Source organism: Phyllobates terribilis, unplaced genomic scaffold (assembly GCF_046119375.1).
Source record: "Phyllobates terribilis strain yellow unplaced genomic scaffold, ASM4611937v1 Scaffold_1__5_contigs__length_1240528914, whole genome shotgun sequence".
NCBI lineage: Eukaryota > Metazoa > Chordata > Amphibia > Anura > Dendrobatidae > Phyllobates > Phyllobates terribilis.
Window position 1 is genome coordinate 26,249,022 of NW_027362761.1, and position 14,498 is coordinate 26,263,519.

General features: G+C 41.1%; 1 protein-coding gene across 1 annotated transcript in view; it reads right to left on the bottom strand.

Annotated features, from left to right (window-relative positions):
* MAP1S (microtubule associated protein 1S) overlaps window positions 1–14,498 on the bottom strand; it is a 151,745-nt gene that overhangs the window by 63,144 nt on the left and 74,103 nt on the right. Inside the window, exon 3 of the mRNA XM_073660442.1 lies at window positions 9,620–9,702. Within this exon, the coding sequence (XP_073516543.1) occupies window positions 9,620–9,702 (83 nt within the window). The remainder of the gene's footprint in view (window positions 1–9,619; window positions 9,703–14,498) is intronic.

Here is a 14,498-nt window from a genome sequence, read left to right on the forward strand (position 1 = left end):
GACCCTGGGTTTCGCCCCACAAAGTCGGGTGCTTTTCTGCCATGTGCCTGATCATGCTGGTGGTGGTCAGGCTGGTAGTTTTGTCACCCCTGCTGATGCTGGCATGGCAGGTGGAACATATGGCCTTTTTGGGGTTATCAGCAGAGTCTTTAAAAAAATTCCAGACTCTGGAAGACCTACTGCTTGTACTGGCAACGTCCCTCGTGTTGGTGTTACGGGGAACGGTTGCCCGCCTTCTGTCTTCGGCCACCACACTGCTTCTTCCTGCCTGTTGGGATACTCTGCTTCCCTCCCCCTGTGTGCTGCTGGCCTCACTCTGCATGTCCTCCTGCCATGTTGGGTCAGTTACTAGATCATCCACCACCTCCTCCTCTTCCACTTGCGCACCACGATGCTCCTCCTCACTTGCTGGCAATTGTGTCTCGTCATCGTCCACCTCTTGTGACAAATTGCCAGCGTAGACTTCCTGTGGCCGTGGCTGTTCAAATATTTGGGCATCGCTACATGGGATCTCCTCTTCCACCACTTCAAGCAGAGCAGGCGAGGGGCACAAATCTGGAAATGGACCAGTGAACAGCTCTTCAGAGTGTCCAAGTGTGGGATCAATTGCTGTCTGACGACACTCGGCATGGTGGGAGGAAGGAGCATCAGGGTGAGGAGGAGTATGCGGTCGAGACTCACGGCTACTAAGAGATGACCGTGTGGAAGACAGACCGGAGGTGGTGGTGCCCACGTAACTGGAAGTATTATCTGCTATCCAATTAATAACCTGTTCACACTGATCAGTTCTCAATACTGGTGTTGTTCTGTGCTTCCCTAGTAATTCGGTCAAGAAGTGGGAGCGAGAAGATGTGGCTTTTGGTTGTGGCACATTTTCACCTTGGCCACGGCCCCGTCCTCTGCACGAACCATCACCAGAACGTTCACTTCCACGTCCCTTGCCACGCGCCTTGCCCATTGTAAAGGAAGTAAAATAGCTTACACTTGCACTATCAATGGAAAAAGGGTAACAAAAAGTAGATTAGAACCGTGGAAGAGGAAAACCACAGTTCTATTTCTCTGGCCTACACCCGACTCTTTTAAACAATCTGAACAATCAGGGAGAAACTATTACTGTTTTTCTTTACGTAAAAAATATCAAAACCTGAATAATAGAGATTTTTTACCGTGGGATGGCAAAACCACAGTTATTGTTCACTGGGGTATACCAGACTTTTTTAAATAGATCTAATTGCAGCTGAACAGTGAGCGACACACAAACTGTGTTTTTTTAGATACCAAATGGCCCAAAAGTGGATAATACAGAGGTTTGTACCGTGGAAGTGCAAAACCACACTTCTGTTTCTCTAGCCTACACCAGACTATTTTCAACAGATATATTTGTGTCTGAAAAATCAGAGACACGCTTTTTTTTTTTTTTTTTTTGGGGGGGGCGGACACCAAAAGGTTAATAAGACGGGCATTTGTACAGTGTGAAGGAGGGAAAAAAAAAGGATTTAGATGAGAAAAAAAAAGGATTTTTCCTGTCTCCTGAGACCTGGAGCTAAGTCCAGCAATTTCAGCAACAGGAGCAGCACACAGGACTGTAATGCAGCGTTTGCTGGTATAACCACTGCGTCTCCTATACAGCCTGCATGCCTGCCTGATATCTGGGATGGATATTAGTCCTGAGAAGGACTGTTTGTTTGATCTGGCAGCCTTTACAGACCCTACACTAACTATTTCGCAGTTTATATTTCTCCCTAAATCAGCAGCGCTGTCCCTACACTGTCTGATCCGGAGCGACTGTGTCCAAGATGGCGGCGCCCGGTTTTAAATACTCGAGGTGACGCTGTGCGGCCAGCCAATCACTGTAATGCCCACAACCAACATGGCTGCGGCATTACAGTGACTGGCTGGCAATCCCTGCATGTTCATTGGCTCTGTGGAGAGCGCCAAACATGCAGGGCGGAGACCCAAGCTCCCGCCCGAGTAACCCGGAAATGCTCGGTGCTCACCGAACATCCCGAGTAGCATGATGCTCGGGCGAGTACCAAGCAGTGTCGAGCATGTTCGCTCAACACTAATAATGACACAAAACACGGCTAAAAATATCCTAGAACGGCTAAGAGCAAGGTAGAGGACAATTCTGTTATTTTTTTTTAACCCCTGATCTCCAGACAGCATGTTTCTTCTCCTTGCGCACATTTTCAATACATTTAGAAGCCATTTTCACATCTGAGACATATGGTGCCGTTTGCTCATAAAGGCCAAAATACCCGTGGACATGTCTCATTGGGAGCTACAGAAATCATTTGTTTTCAGTGATAGCCTCAAAAGGCCGCAACTTTATATTATGTTAAGGGTACCATCAATTTTATCAGGTTTTTGTTTTTATTTTTCTGTTAAACATCAATTCAAAAGCAATGTCAAATTCTCATTAGTTGATACTCAGTACATTTCAGCTGAAAATTACTTTGGTCATGTTAATGTTATTTTAGTAACCATTGTTGATTTTTCTTAATTTAACAGAAGGGTACCAAAAATTCTGTGCAGGTGTGTAATATGTGTAATGAGAGGGAAAGAGAGAAGAGAGAGATCAGATAATGATTAAGGGAGTGTTTACACCTGAAATACAGATATATGCACAATGCCAGCGCTAATCTACTTGCCTTCACACTCCATATCCTTTGTATGAACTTTGTTGGAATAAAAAATAATCAGTTTATACAGCTGGATTTCCTCCTTCATTACTCAATTATCCAGGACATGGCAGAGTGTACGAGCCCTGAACGGATTGGGTTAACATTAACGGTGAGCTGGAATCCATGTCATTTATATAGAGATCTCTCGACTCGACCGCATATAGTTGTATATGTATATATCACAGATCTCTCTATAACTATATCTAGAGAGAGAGGGATATATATATCTAGGTAGGTATGTATGCATATACATACATACATACATACATACATACATACATACAATGGGGAAAATAAGTATTTGATACACTGCCAATTTTGCAAGTTTTCCCACCTACAAAGAATAAAGAGGTCTGTAATTTTTATTGTAGGTACACTTCAACTGTGAGAGACAGAATCTAAGAAAAAATATCCAGAAAATCACATTGTATCATTTTTTACATAATTAGCATTTAATTGCATGCAATAAGTATTTGATCACCTACCAACCAGCAAGAATTGTGGCTTTCACAGGCCTGTTAGTTTTTTTTGTTTTTTTTTTAGAAGCCCTACTACTCTGCACTCATTACCTGTATTAATCGCACCTGTTTGAATTTGTTACAAGTATAAAAGACACTTGTCCACACACTCAAGCATACTCCAACCTCTCTACCATGGCCAAGACCAAAGAGCTGTCTGAGGATACCAGGGACAAAACTGTAGACCTGCACAAGGCTGGGCGGGGCTACAGAATAATAGGCAAGCAGCTTGGTAAGAAGGCAACAACTGTTGGCGCAATTATTAGAAATTGGAAGAAACACAGGATGACTGCCAATCCTCCTCGGTCTGGGGCTCCATGAATGATCTTGCCATGTGGGGTAAGGATGATTCTGAGCAGGGTCAGGAATCAGCTCACAGAAAAGGACAAAAAATTCAAAAAACATCACAGAGAAGAAAAAAGCCTTACCAACACCAGGTCAGATTACCAATGCACTAGCAGGATGCAGCACACCCCCATGATAAAGTCAGGGGCAGCACAGGTGCAAAATAATGATGCAAAGAGCCACTAACAAACGTACCAATTCATGGAGGGGGTGGCTGTGCAGTATAAGAAATGCACACAGATGGGTCTTTCATAGAACGCCAGTCACACAGATAAGTGTGATGCAGTGTGTCTGGCTTACAAGGTCAGGAATCAGCCCAGAACTACAAGGGAGGACCTGGTCAATGACCTGAAGCGAGATGGGACCACAGCCTCAAACATTACCGTTAATAACCCACTACGCACTCATGGATTAAAATCCTGCAGGGCATGCAAGGTCCCCCTGCTTACACCAGCACATGTCCAGGCCCGTTTGAAGTTTGCTAATGACCATCTGGACGATCAAGAGGAGGCATGGGAGAAGGTCATGTGGACCACAATAGAACTTTTTGGTATCAACTTCACTCGCCGTGTTTGGAGGAAGAAGGTTGAATACAACCCCAAGAACAATGTCCCAGCCTTGAAGCATGGTGGGGGAAACAGCATACCTTAGGTGTGCTTTTCCGCAAAGGGGACAGGAAGACTGCACCGTATTGAAGGGAGGATGGATGGGGTCATGTATCGTGAGATTTTGCCCAACAAACTCCTTCCCTCAGTAAGAGCATTGAAGATGGGTCAAGACTGGGTCTTCCAGCATGAAAATGACCTGAAACACACAGCCAGGACAACCAAGGAGTGGCTCCATAAGAAGCATTTCAAAGGTCCTGGAGTTGCCTAACCAGTCTCCAGACCTGAACCCAATAGAAAATCTTTGGTGGGAGCGGAAACTCAATGTTGCGCAGCAACAGTCCCAAAACCTGAAAGATCTGAAGAAGATCAGTATGGAGGCGTGGGCCAAAATCCCTGCTGCAGTGTGTGCAAACTTAGTCAAGAAAGAGAGGAAAAGTCTGACCTCTAATTGCAAACAAAGGTTTCTGTACCAAATATTAAGTTCTGTTTTTCAATTGTATCAAATACTTATTTCATGAAATAAAACACAAATTATGTAAAAATTATGCAAAGTGATTTTCTGGATTTTTATTATGGATTCTGTCTCTCAATTGAAGTGTGCCCAGGGCTGTGGAGTCTGAATAAAATTAACAGACTCCCACAACATATAATACATTGAGTACAGTAGAACAATGCAGGATGTGCTGTAGATGTTTCCATAAGAATTTGGGACAGTTATGAAATGTCCTCTAAATGTCTGTTCTGTTCCTGATCTATGGATCTCCGCTTTTAATTAAGATAATGTGCTGCACTTTATGTACACGCTCAGTAGTGAAGACGTGCTGTTGAGTCAGAGTCGTGGATACAGAGTCAGAAGTCAGGGAAATTGAAGAGTGAGTCAGTCGGTTTAAGTTACCGACTCCACAGCCCTGAATTATACCTACGATAAAAATTACAGACCTCTCCATTCTTTGTAGGAGGGGAAACTTGCAAAATCGGCAGTGTATCCAATACTTGTTTTCCCCACTGCATGTATGTAATGCATGTACAGTATATTATATAAAAATTGTGCTGAATGTCTTAGCTTTCTTTTGTTACATTTTTAACCTCTTTACGCAATAAAGTTAATAAATACACTTTGTTTGCTAGCCTTTTTCTTTATAGATATTTTTATTGTTTAGAAACCTACAAACAGGTTCTTTTAACATATCTCGCATACCACTAAAATTATATGAAAAAAATTGAAACCTTTGTTTCAATATACTGTATGTTGTTATAGGTATTGTTATACAGGCAACAGTGTAGAGATTACAGTTTGACTGGATAAACTAATTAGGATATACACACACCGTAATTAGTTTATTCAGTCAAACAGTAGATATGTAGAGATTACTGTAACTGTACAGACTAACTACAGTATGTATGTATTATATATACATACAGTCATGGCCAAAAGTTTTAGCACCCTTGAAATTGTTCGAGAATATAAAGCATTTCTCCAAGAAAATTATTGAAATTATACTTTTATTTTCGGTGTGTGTATTTGGCAAACCACAGTCTAGCATTTCTATATCTCTGTGTCAGCAGTGGGGTCCTCCTGGGCCTCCTGCCACAGTGTTTCACTTCATTCAAATGTCGGTGGATAGTTTGCGCTGACACTGATGCACCCTGAGCCTGCAAGACAGCTTGAATTTCTTTGGACCTTGATTGGGACTCGTTATCCACCATCTGGACTATCCCGAATTGCAACTTTTCATCAATTTTTCTCCTCCGTCCAGGTAGATTAGTTACAGTGCCATGTGTGGTAAACGTCTTGATTATGTTGCGCACAGTGGAAAAAGGAACATCAAGATCTCTGGAGATGGACTTGTAACTTTGAGATTGAGGACCTGACAACTATAATTGTTGAAAAATATCAATAGACAGTTCTCTTCTCCGCTTTCTGTTCTCCATGCTTAGTGTGGCACACAGACACACAACACAAAGTTTGCATCAACTTCTCCCCTTTGTATCTGGTTTCAGGGGTGATTTTCATATTGCCCACACCTGTTACTTGCCACAGGTCATTTCTAATGAGCATCACATGCTTGAAACAAAGTTGTTTACCCACAAATTTGAAAAGGCACCAACAATTTTGTCTGGTACATTTTCGGGGTTTTGTATGAAATTATGCCCAATTTGCCTTCTTCGATCTTTTCTCTTTTTTTATGTTGTTCCAATACACACAAAAGGAAATAAAACTTGTGTATAACAAAACATGTGTAACTGCAATAACTTTCTGGGAGAAATACTTCATTTTCTGGAACAATTTCAAGGGCGCCAAAACTTTCAGCCATGACTGTACGTACCCGCAAACACACGCACCCACCCCATAATACACACTCTATAACTATATATGTACATGCATATATAAACGTACGTACTGTACGTATATACACACAGTAATTCATTTATCCAGTCAGACAGCAATCTCTACTGTTTAACTGGATAAACCTTATTTTTTGGACTACAAGACGTACACATTTTTTCCCCAAAATATGGGAGGAAAATAAGGGTGTGTTATAGTCCAAATGTAGCTTACCGGGGAAGGGCAGCAGCGGTAGAGCAAGGTCGCCATTGCAAGAAGCCGGTGATGGTAGGTGTGGGGTGATGCTGCGGGCCATGGGCTGGGAGAAGGGGGGTGTCCCAGCAGTGTGAGGCAGGAGCGGAGTCCCTGCTGCACACATTGACCTCACGGTGGGATTCAGGAAAATGGCGTCACCGCATGCGCAGAGTTAGATTTAGGCTCAATGACTCCTCCCAGCCCAGGGCCCGCAGCATCGCCCCACTGCTGCTGTAAAATGACAAATGTGACCCTGCTGCACCACCATCGCCCCCACCCCCACCCGTTGGTAAGCTACAATCGGACTGCAAGACGCACTTGTTAACCCTGACATGCCTGATCCCGATGACAGGTTAAAACATTTTTTCCTACTTTCCTCCTGTAAACTTGGGGTGCGTCTTACAGTCCAAAAAATACAGTAACTACAATATCTCATCATATAACTTTTTTTATTTATACACACACATACAATCAAATATATAAAAATCGATTTTTCAATTTTTATTTATGAAAAAATAGAACAAAATACAAAAAGTACTTTGTCCCATTTATATACAGGTGCTTCTCACAAAATTAGAATACCAACAAAAAGTTAATTTCAGTTCTTCAATACAAAAAGTGAAACTCATAGAGTCATTACAAACAGAGTGATCTATCTCAAGGGTTTATTTCTGTTAATGTTGAGGATTATGGCTTACAGCCAATGAAAACACAAAAGTCATTATCTCAGTAAATTAGAATTAACAAAAATCACCTGCAAAGGCTTCCTACGCGTTTAAAGAGGTCCCTTAGTCTGTTTCAGTAGGCAATCCACAATCATGGGGAACACTGCAGACTTGACAGATGTCCAGAAGGCAGTCATTGACACACTCCACAAGGAGGGTAAGCGACAAAAGGTCATTGCTAAAGAAGCTGGCTGTTCACAGAGTGCTGTATCCAAGCATATTAATGGAAAGTTGAGTGGAAGGAAAAAAAGTGTGGTAGAAAAAGGTGCACAAGCAACCGGGATAACCGCAGCCTTGAAAGCAGGGCTGTGGAGTCGGTAAGCCAAACCTCCGACTCAGACTCCAACTCCTCAATTTCCATGACACCAACTCCATGACTCCGACTCCCTCATACTTGGCTCGTGTTTAAGTGATAAATTTACGGTAGCACAGATTCATCTCAGCTAAAAGTCTAGACCCTTAGATCAGGAATAGGACAGACATTTATAGGACATTTCATAACTTTCCCAAATTCTTATGAAAAAATATTCCGCACAAACTGCATTGAACTACTGTACCCAATTTATTATATATTTTAGGAGTTGGAGTCAGTCCATTTTATACCGACTCCACCAAAATGGACACGGACTCCGACTCCACAGCCCTGCTTGAAAGGATTATTAAGAAAAGGCCATTCAAAAATTTGGGGGAGATTCACAAGGAATGGATTGCTGCTGGAGTCACTGCTTCAGAGCCACCACACACAGACGTATCCAAGACATGGGGTACAAGTGTTGCATTCCTTCCTTGTGTCAAGCCTCTCATGAACAACAGACAATGCCAGAAGAGTCTTACCTGGGCCAAGGAGAAAAAGACCTGGACTGTTGCTCAGTGGTCCAAAGTGTTTTCAGATGAAAGAAAATTTTGCATTTAATTTAGAAATCAAGGTGCCAGAGTCTGGAGGAAGAGTGGAGAGGCCACAATCCAAGCTGCTTGAGGTCTAGTATGAAGTTTCCACAATCAGTGATGGTTTGGGGAGCCATGTCATCTGCTGGTGTAGGTCCACTGTGTTTATCAAGACCAAAGTCAGGGCAGCCGTCTACCAGGAAATTTTAGAGCACTTCATGCTTCCATCTGCCGACAAGCTTTTTGGAGATGGAAATTTCATTCTCCAGCAGGAGTTGGCACCTGTCCACACTGCCAAAAGTACCAATACCTGGTTTAAAAACAACAGTATCACTGTGCTTGATTGGCCAGCAAACTCGCCTGACCTTAACCCATAGAGAATCTATGGGGTATTGTCAAGAGGAAGATGAGACACCAGACCCAACAATACAGACGAGCTGAAGGCTGCTATCAAAGCAACCTGGGCTTCCATAACACCTCAGCAGTGCCACAGGCTGATCGCCTCCATGCCACGCCGCATTGATGCAGTAATTGATGCAAAAGGAGCCCCGACCAAGTATTGAGTGCATTTACTGAACATATATTTCAGTAGGCCAACATTTTAGATTTTAAAGTCATTTTTCAAGCTGTTATAAAGTATTCTAATTTACTGAGATAATGACTTTTGTGTCTTCATTGACTGTAAGCCATAATCATCAACATTAACAGAAATAAACACGTGAAATAGATCACTTTGTTTGTAATGACTCTATATAATATATATGTGTTTCACTATTTGTATTGAAGAACTGAAATAAATTAACTTCTTGATGATATTCTAATTTTGTGAGAAGCACCTGTAGTGTACCATAATTAGTTTATCCAAACAGTAATCTCTACACTATTGCCTGTATAACCTTACCACTAGCGCATTGTTTTCATACTAAGGTTTCCATTTTTTTCAAGCACATATAATTTTTGTGGTATGCAAGATATGTTAAAAGCACCTTTTTATAGACATTTTTATTAGTTAAGTCCACAAAGAAAAGGCTAACAAAAATCAACTTTATTATGTAAAAGGCTAAAAATGTTATGTGACGAAAGAAAGCAAAGGCATTCAGCCTTGAAGGCTACATTTTTATCTAACAAATTGATTTCCTAGTATGCTATATATACTGTAACAAACAGTTATGGTCATTATGAGATTTGATAAGGGTGAGGAAAAGATGATAAAAAACACTGTCAACTTTAGTAAATCTGTGTTGCCATCAACAGTTACAAAACTTCAACATACCTCATCACATACTGAGACCTTTGAAGGGTTAATCAGAACCAATGTTTCTAAAGTGTCACCTGCATGATGAAGACTTCTTTGGCCTGGAAGCAAAGACCAGAAATAAAAATATTAATAAAAGCGACAGTATTAGTTGTTGCTTCCGTAACAATTAAAGCAAAAATTCAATAAAGCAGCTTTCTTAATTCTCTTAAAACACATTTTTGGTTATTAATTTCCATAAACATTTACAAAAATTAGAAAACTTCTGTAAAAAGAATAAAAATACGGTAAACAACAGCAGCAGCAAAATGTTGCAAAACAAAAAAAAAAAAGAAACTAGATGGCTCACACCTTCTCTCCCCTACTGATCCAGCACAGAAACATTTGCTGATCGTCTATTTACAAACAGCCAGTGGGACAGACCACTGCCAAACAAGAGTCTGTAGTGGTCCCATGATGCCAGTAACAAAGTGATTGTTACAGGTCAGTGTGACACTGACTTCCAAAGACCAGGAGGGCTGCTGAACCATCCACACTAGATAGCAGGATGAGATTAGGGTTTGTACTGGTTTTAGATCATTTGCTGTTTTTATTTATTCCTTTTTTTCAGAAGTTGGAATACCTTTTTAACGCAAACACACACAAGCAGGGCTGTGGAGTCGGTGCTCATTTTGGTGGAATCAGAGTCGGAATCAGTATAAAATGGACCGACTCCAACTCCTAAAATATATAATAAATTGGGTACAGTAATTCAATGCAGTTTGTGGGGAATATTTTTTCATAAGAATTTGGGAAAGTTATGAAATGTCCTATAAATGTCTGTCCTATTCCTGATCTAAGGGTCTGGACTTTTAGCTGAGATGAATCTGTGCTACAGTAAATTTATCACTTAAACACGAGCCATGTATGAGGGAGTCGGAGTCGTGGAAATTGAGGAGTTTGAGTCGGAGGTTTGGCTTACAGACTCCACAGCCCTGCACACCAGTGCTCATTTAATATCTTACACAGCCTACAACCTGCAGTAACCCTCGCTCCACGACCAGCTCTACCCTCACCTACTGTTTCCCCACCCATCCCTTGTAGACGGAGCCCTCACAGGCAGGGTCCTCTCTCTCCCTGTACCAGTTGCTGACTTGTATTGTTCAAGATTATTGTACTTGCTTTTTATTATTTAAACACTAATGTCCATTCATTGTATAGATGGCACTCCATACATAATGACAAACAACAAAGAACCCAGACTCATAGTAATAAGGACTGAGTAGAGAAACGGTCCATGATATAAAAGCAATCTTTACTGAAACATGATTAAAATAGAATAAAACAGCAAGATACCATATAGTGGACACTGGGACAACAAAAGAATGTATATATAATATCCACAATAAGGGAAATACATTCATGTATAGGTTATCTAAAATGAAGGTAGTGACCCCCCCTATGCATGGCCCATTATAGTGAACCCTGTGATCAGCTACAGTGCAAGAAATATAAAAAAGATACACAATCAGGGCAAACTCAATAACCGTATATACTGACACCAAGCACTTACACTATTCTTTCAATGCTCAAATCAACAGCTAGGTCAATATAGGAAGATTATGTGTCTATGTAAAGGAACAGAACGAAATAATAGTAGAGGTCAGTATACTACTACAACAACATTTGAACCCCAAAAAATGTAAACAACTACAAATGTATTTACAGCAGTAGAAATAGAAAGAATGGACAACAGGTACACGACAAGGCTGTGAATATACACACTGAACAAAAATACAAACGCAACACTTGTATTTGCTCCCATTTTTCATGAGCTGATCTCAAAGAGATGAGACTTTTTCTATGTACACAAAAGGCCTTTTTCTCTCAAAATTGTTCAAACTTGTCTAAATCTGTGTTAGTGAGCTCTTCTCCTTTGCCGAGAATCCATCCACCTCACAGGTGTGGCACATCCAGATGGCGATTAGACACATGATTATTGCACAGGCGTGCCTTAGGCTGGCCACAATAAAAGGCCACTCTAAGGGTATGTGCAGACGAGCCTTCCAGCCTGCGGCGCCAACGCTGCGGAGGAGCCGAGCGCGGATATGTAAATGAGCTCCGCCTTTTTCTCTCTGTTGTTTAACCTACGGCCTTTCCCCATAGAGGTTAGGTCTATGGGGAAAGCCTGCATGCGGACCCGCAGGAGAAATTGACATGCTGCGGTCTGGAAAGACGCACCACATGTCAGTGTCCGCAGGTGCACAGAGACGCATAGTGGACATGAGAGGTCTACAAATCCCATCCACTATGCTGTAACATCTGCTTGCTGCAGGTTTGACGCGGCATAACACGCAGCGTCAAACCCGCAACGGCTCCAGATCGTGTGCACATACCCTGCGGCTATGTTCACACATCTTGGTTTTTTCAACATTTTTTGATGCTTTTTTATGCAAATTTGCAGCTGCGTTTTATAGTATCAGCAAAGTCTATGAGATTCCAGAAATCTTATGCACACATCTAGGGGTTTTTTTATCAGGATTTTGTGCCTTGCATGTTTTTTTTTTTTGTAAAATAGAGCATGTCTCTTAGCATTTTTCAGCGTTTTTCACACATTGGAAGTAATTGGTAGTGAAAAACACTGAAAAAAACACCTAGTGTGAACACAGCTATCAGGTTTTGCGGTGTTTTAGTGAAAATAAGCAAGTACAGCAGTATGTGAAACATTTATTTTTGTGACTTTACTATCTTGTCTTGGTTACTGAGATGGTAGTTTGTATAAGGAGAGTTTAATTAAATTAGTGATCTGTAAAGTGTAAACATTGACTGAGCTACCTGTGAAATTGAACAATGCCTGTGCAACTGAATGGAAGACCATAGTGTAAAAGTAAATAATGTCATGCAAAGTCAATGCACTGCCAGTGTCTTAGGTAAACTACTCCTGAACAATTCACCTCCCCCACTGTTATACCAAAACCAGAATGAGTTTTTTTTCCACTGAACTTTATGTACATGCAAAAGCACAGTGAAAAAAAACACTGAAAAAACAAAAAAACAAGCAAAAAGCAAGAAAAATCCTCAACCTCCTAGCAAGAGATCCGGTTTTGCCGCAGAAAAAAAACGTGTGAACATAGCCTAACATGTGCAGTTTATCACAGCACAATGCCACAGATGTTGCATGTTTTGAGGGAGTGCGCAGTTGGCATGCTGACTGCAGGAATGTCCACCAGAGCTGCTGCCTGTGAATTGAATGTTTATTTCTCTACCATAAGCAGTCTCCAAAAGGAGTTTCAGAGAATTTTGCAGTAAATCCAATCGGCCTCACAATCACAGACCACGTGTAACCACACCAGCCCAGGACCTCAACATCCAGCATCTTCACCTCCAAGAAAGCCTGAGACCAACCACCTGGACAGCTGCTGCAACAATCAGCTCACAAAACCAAAAAATTTCTGCACAAATCCAATTTGTGAATATTTGAAGGAAAAAGGCCTGTTGCGTTTAGATTTTTGTTTGGTGTATATTAGCTTTCCAATTCCCTAGCCAAGTTACAATGAAAACATTTGTCAAAGAGAAAAAGCCATTTACTGTAACTGACAAACATGAATGAAATTTATTCCAAACCTGATGAAAATGTCAAACTGTTACAGAGCTCTATTGCCACCTTGTGGTAGAAATATAGATACATTGTTGCCTGATGTGTATAGGTAATAGTTCCACCACAAACCTGCTCAGCCAGACTAACATATTTGCACTCCTGCAGGGGAGCAGCCAAACTTTCAACTGACATCATAAATAATACTCAAATCTGTTCAGTAGAATAAAGCAATAACTTGTGCTCATATTACATGAATATAGAAAATGTATCTCCCAAAGCTCTAATAGAAATAATCCCATATTCTCCAGCACTTAATCTTCCGTTTTTGAATCAGTAACAGAAGTTACCAGGCGCCTCTTTCTCACCTTACTAAATGCACCAGTGACCTGTACCTCAAGAACATCTCCAAAATCCCACCCTTTTTTACACTTTGAAACTGCAAAAACTCTTGTTGCATTGATCCATTCTTGTCTTGACTACTGCAGCTCTACTGTTCAGTCTTCCTCCCAATAAACTAGCCCCTCTCTGATCTATTCTGAGTGCAGCACATCGGCCCATAGCCAGACCTCCTAATCTGGTCTCCCAAGACATTTCTAGTGCTGTGACAGTTCTCTGGAATACACTTCCCCAGACGATCCACTTCATTTCCACTGTACACAGTTTTAAGCAAGCCCCAAAATCAGCTCTATTTATCCCGCTGCAGCCAATATCCATTTTTTCCTCCCCTTCTTCCAAAATCCATAACTTTCTTTCTTCCATCCACATAACAGTATGAGGGCTTGTTTGTTTGTGTAACAAACAGCACTTTTTAATTACCCCACTCACTTTATTATGTGATGCATAGGAAAGCAGGAAAAAAATTCCAAGTGCATAAAAATTGCGGAGTGCAATTCCAGTGCCTGATCCATGCTGCTTGTGGATCAGGCAGCATATATCAGCTGTAAATTTTCTTATTATTAATTATTTAAAGTGAGCCGAACACAACCCCAATCTCAAAAATGTTGGAACACTGTATGAAATGTAAAGAAAAGAAGCATGCAATGATTTGGAAATCTCTTATGTTCTGTTGTGAATAAAGAATGATAACAGATCAGAAAGTGAATATTAGACATTTTCCATTTTATATAAACTCATTTAGAAATTGATGGCAGCAGCATATCTGAAAGAAGTTGGGGCAAAAGGTTGGAAATTGACAGCAACTATGACCCGACGCTGGTATAGTGCTGGCCATCTCACTTTGTAGATGTAGTACATCCATTCTCTAGATAAGTGACGTTCCTCATGCTTACAAATCGCAATATCTTCAAGGTTAGACATTTT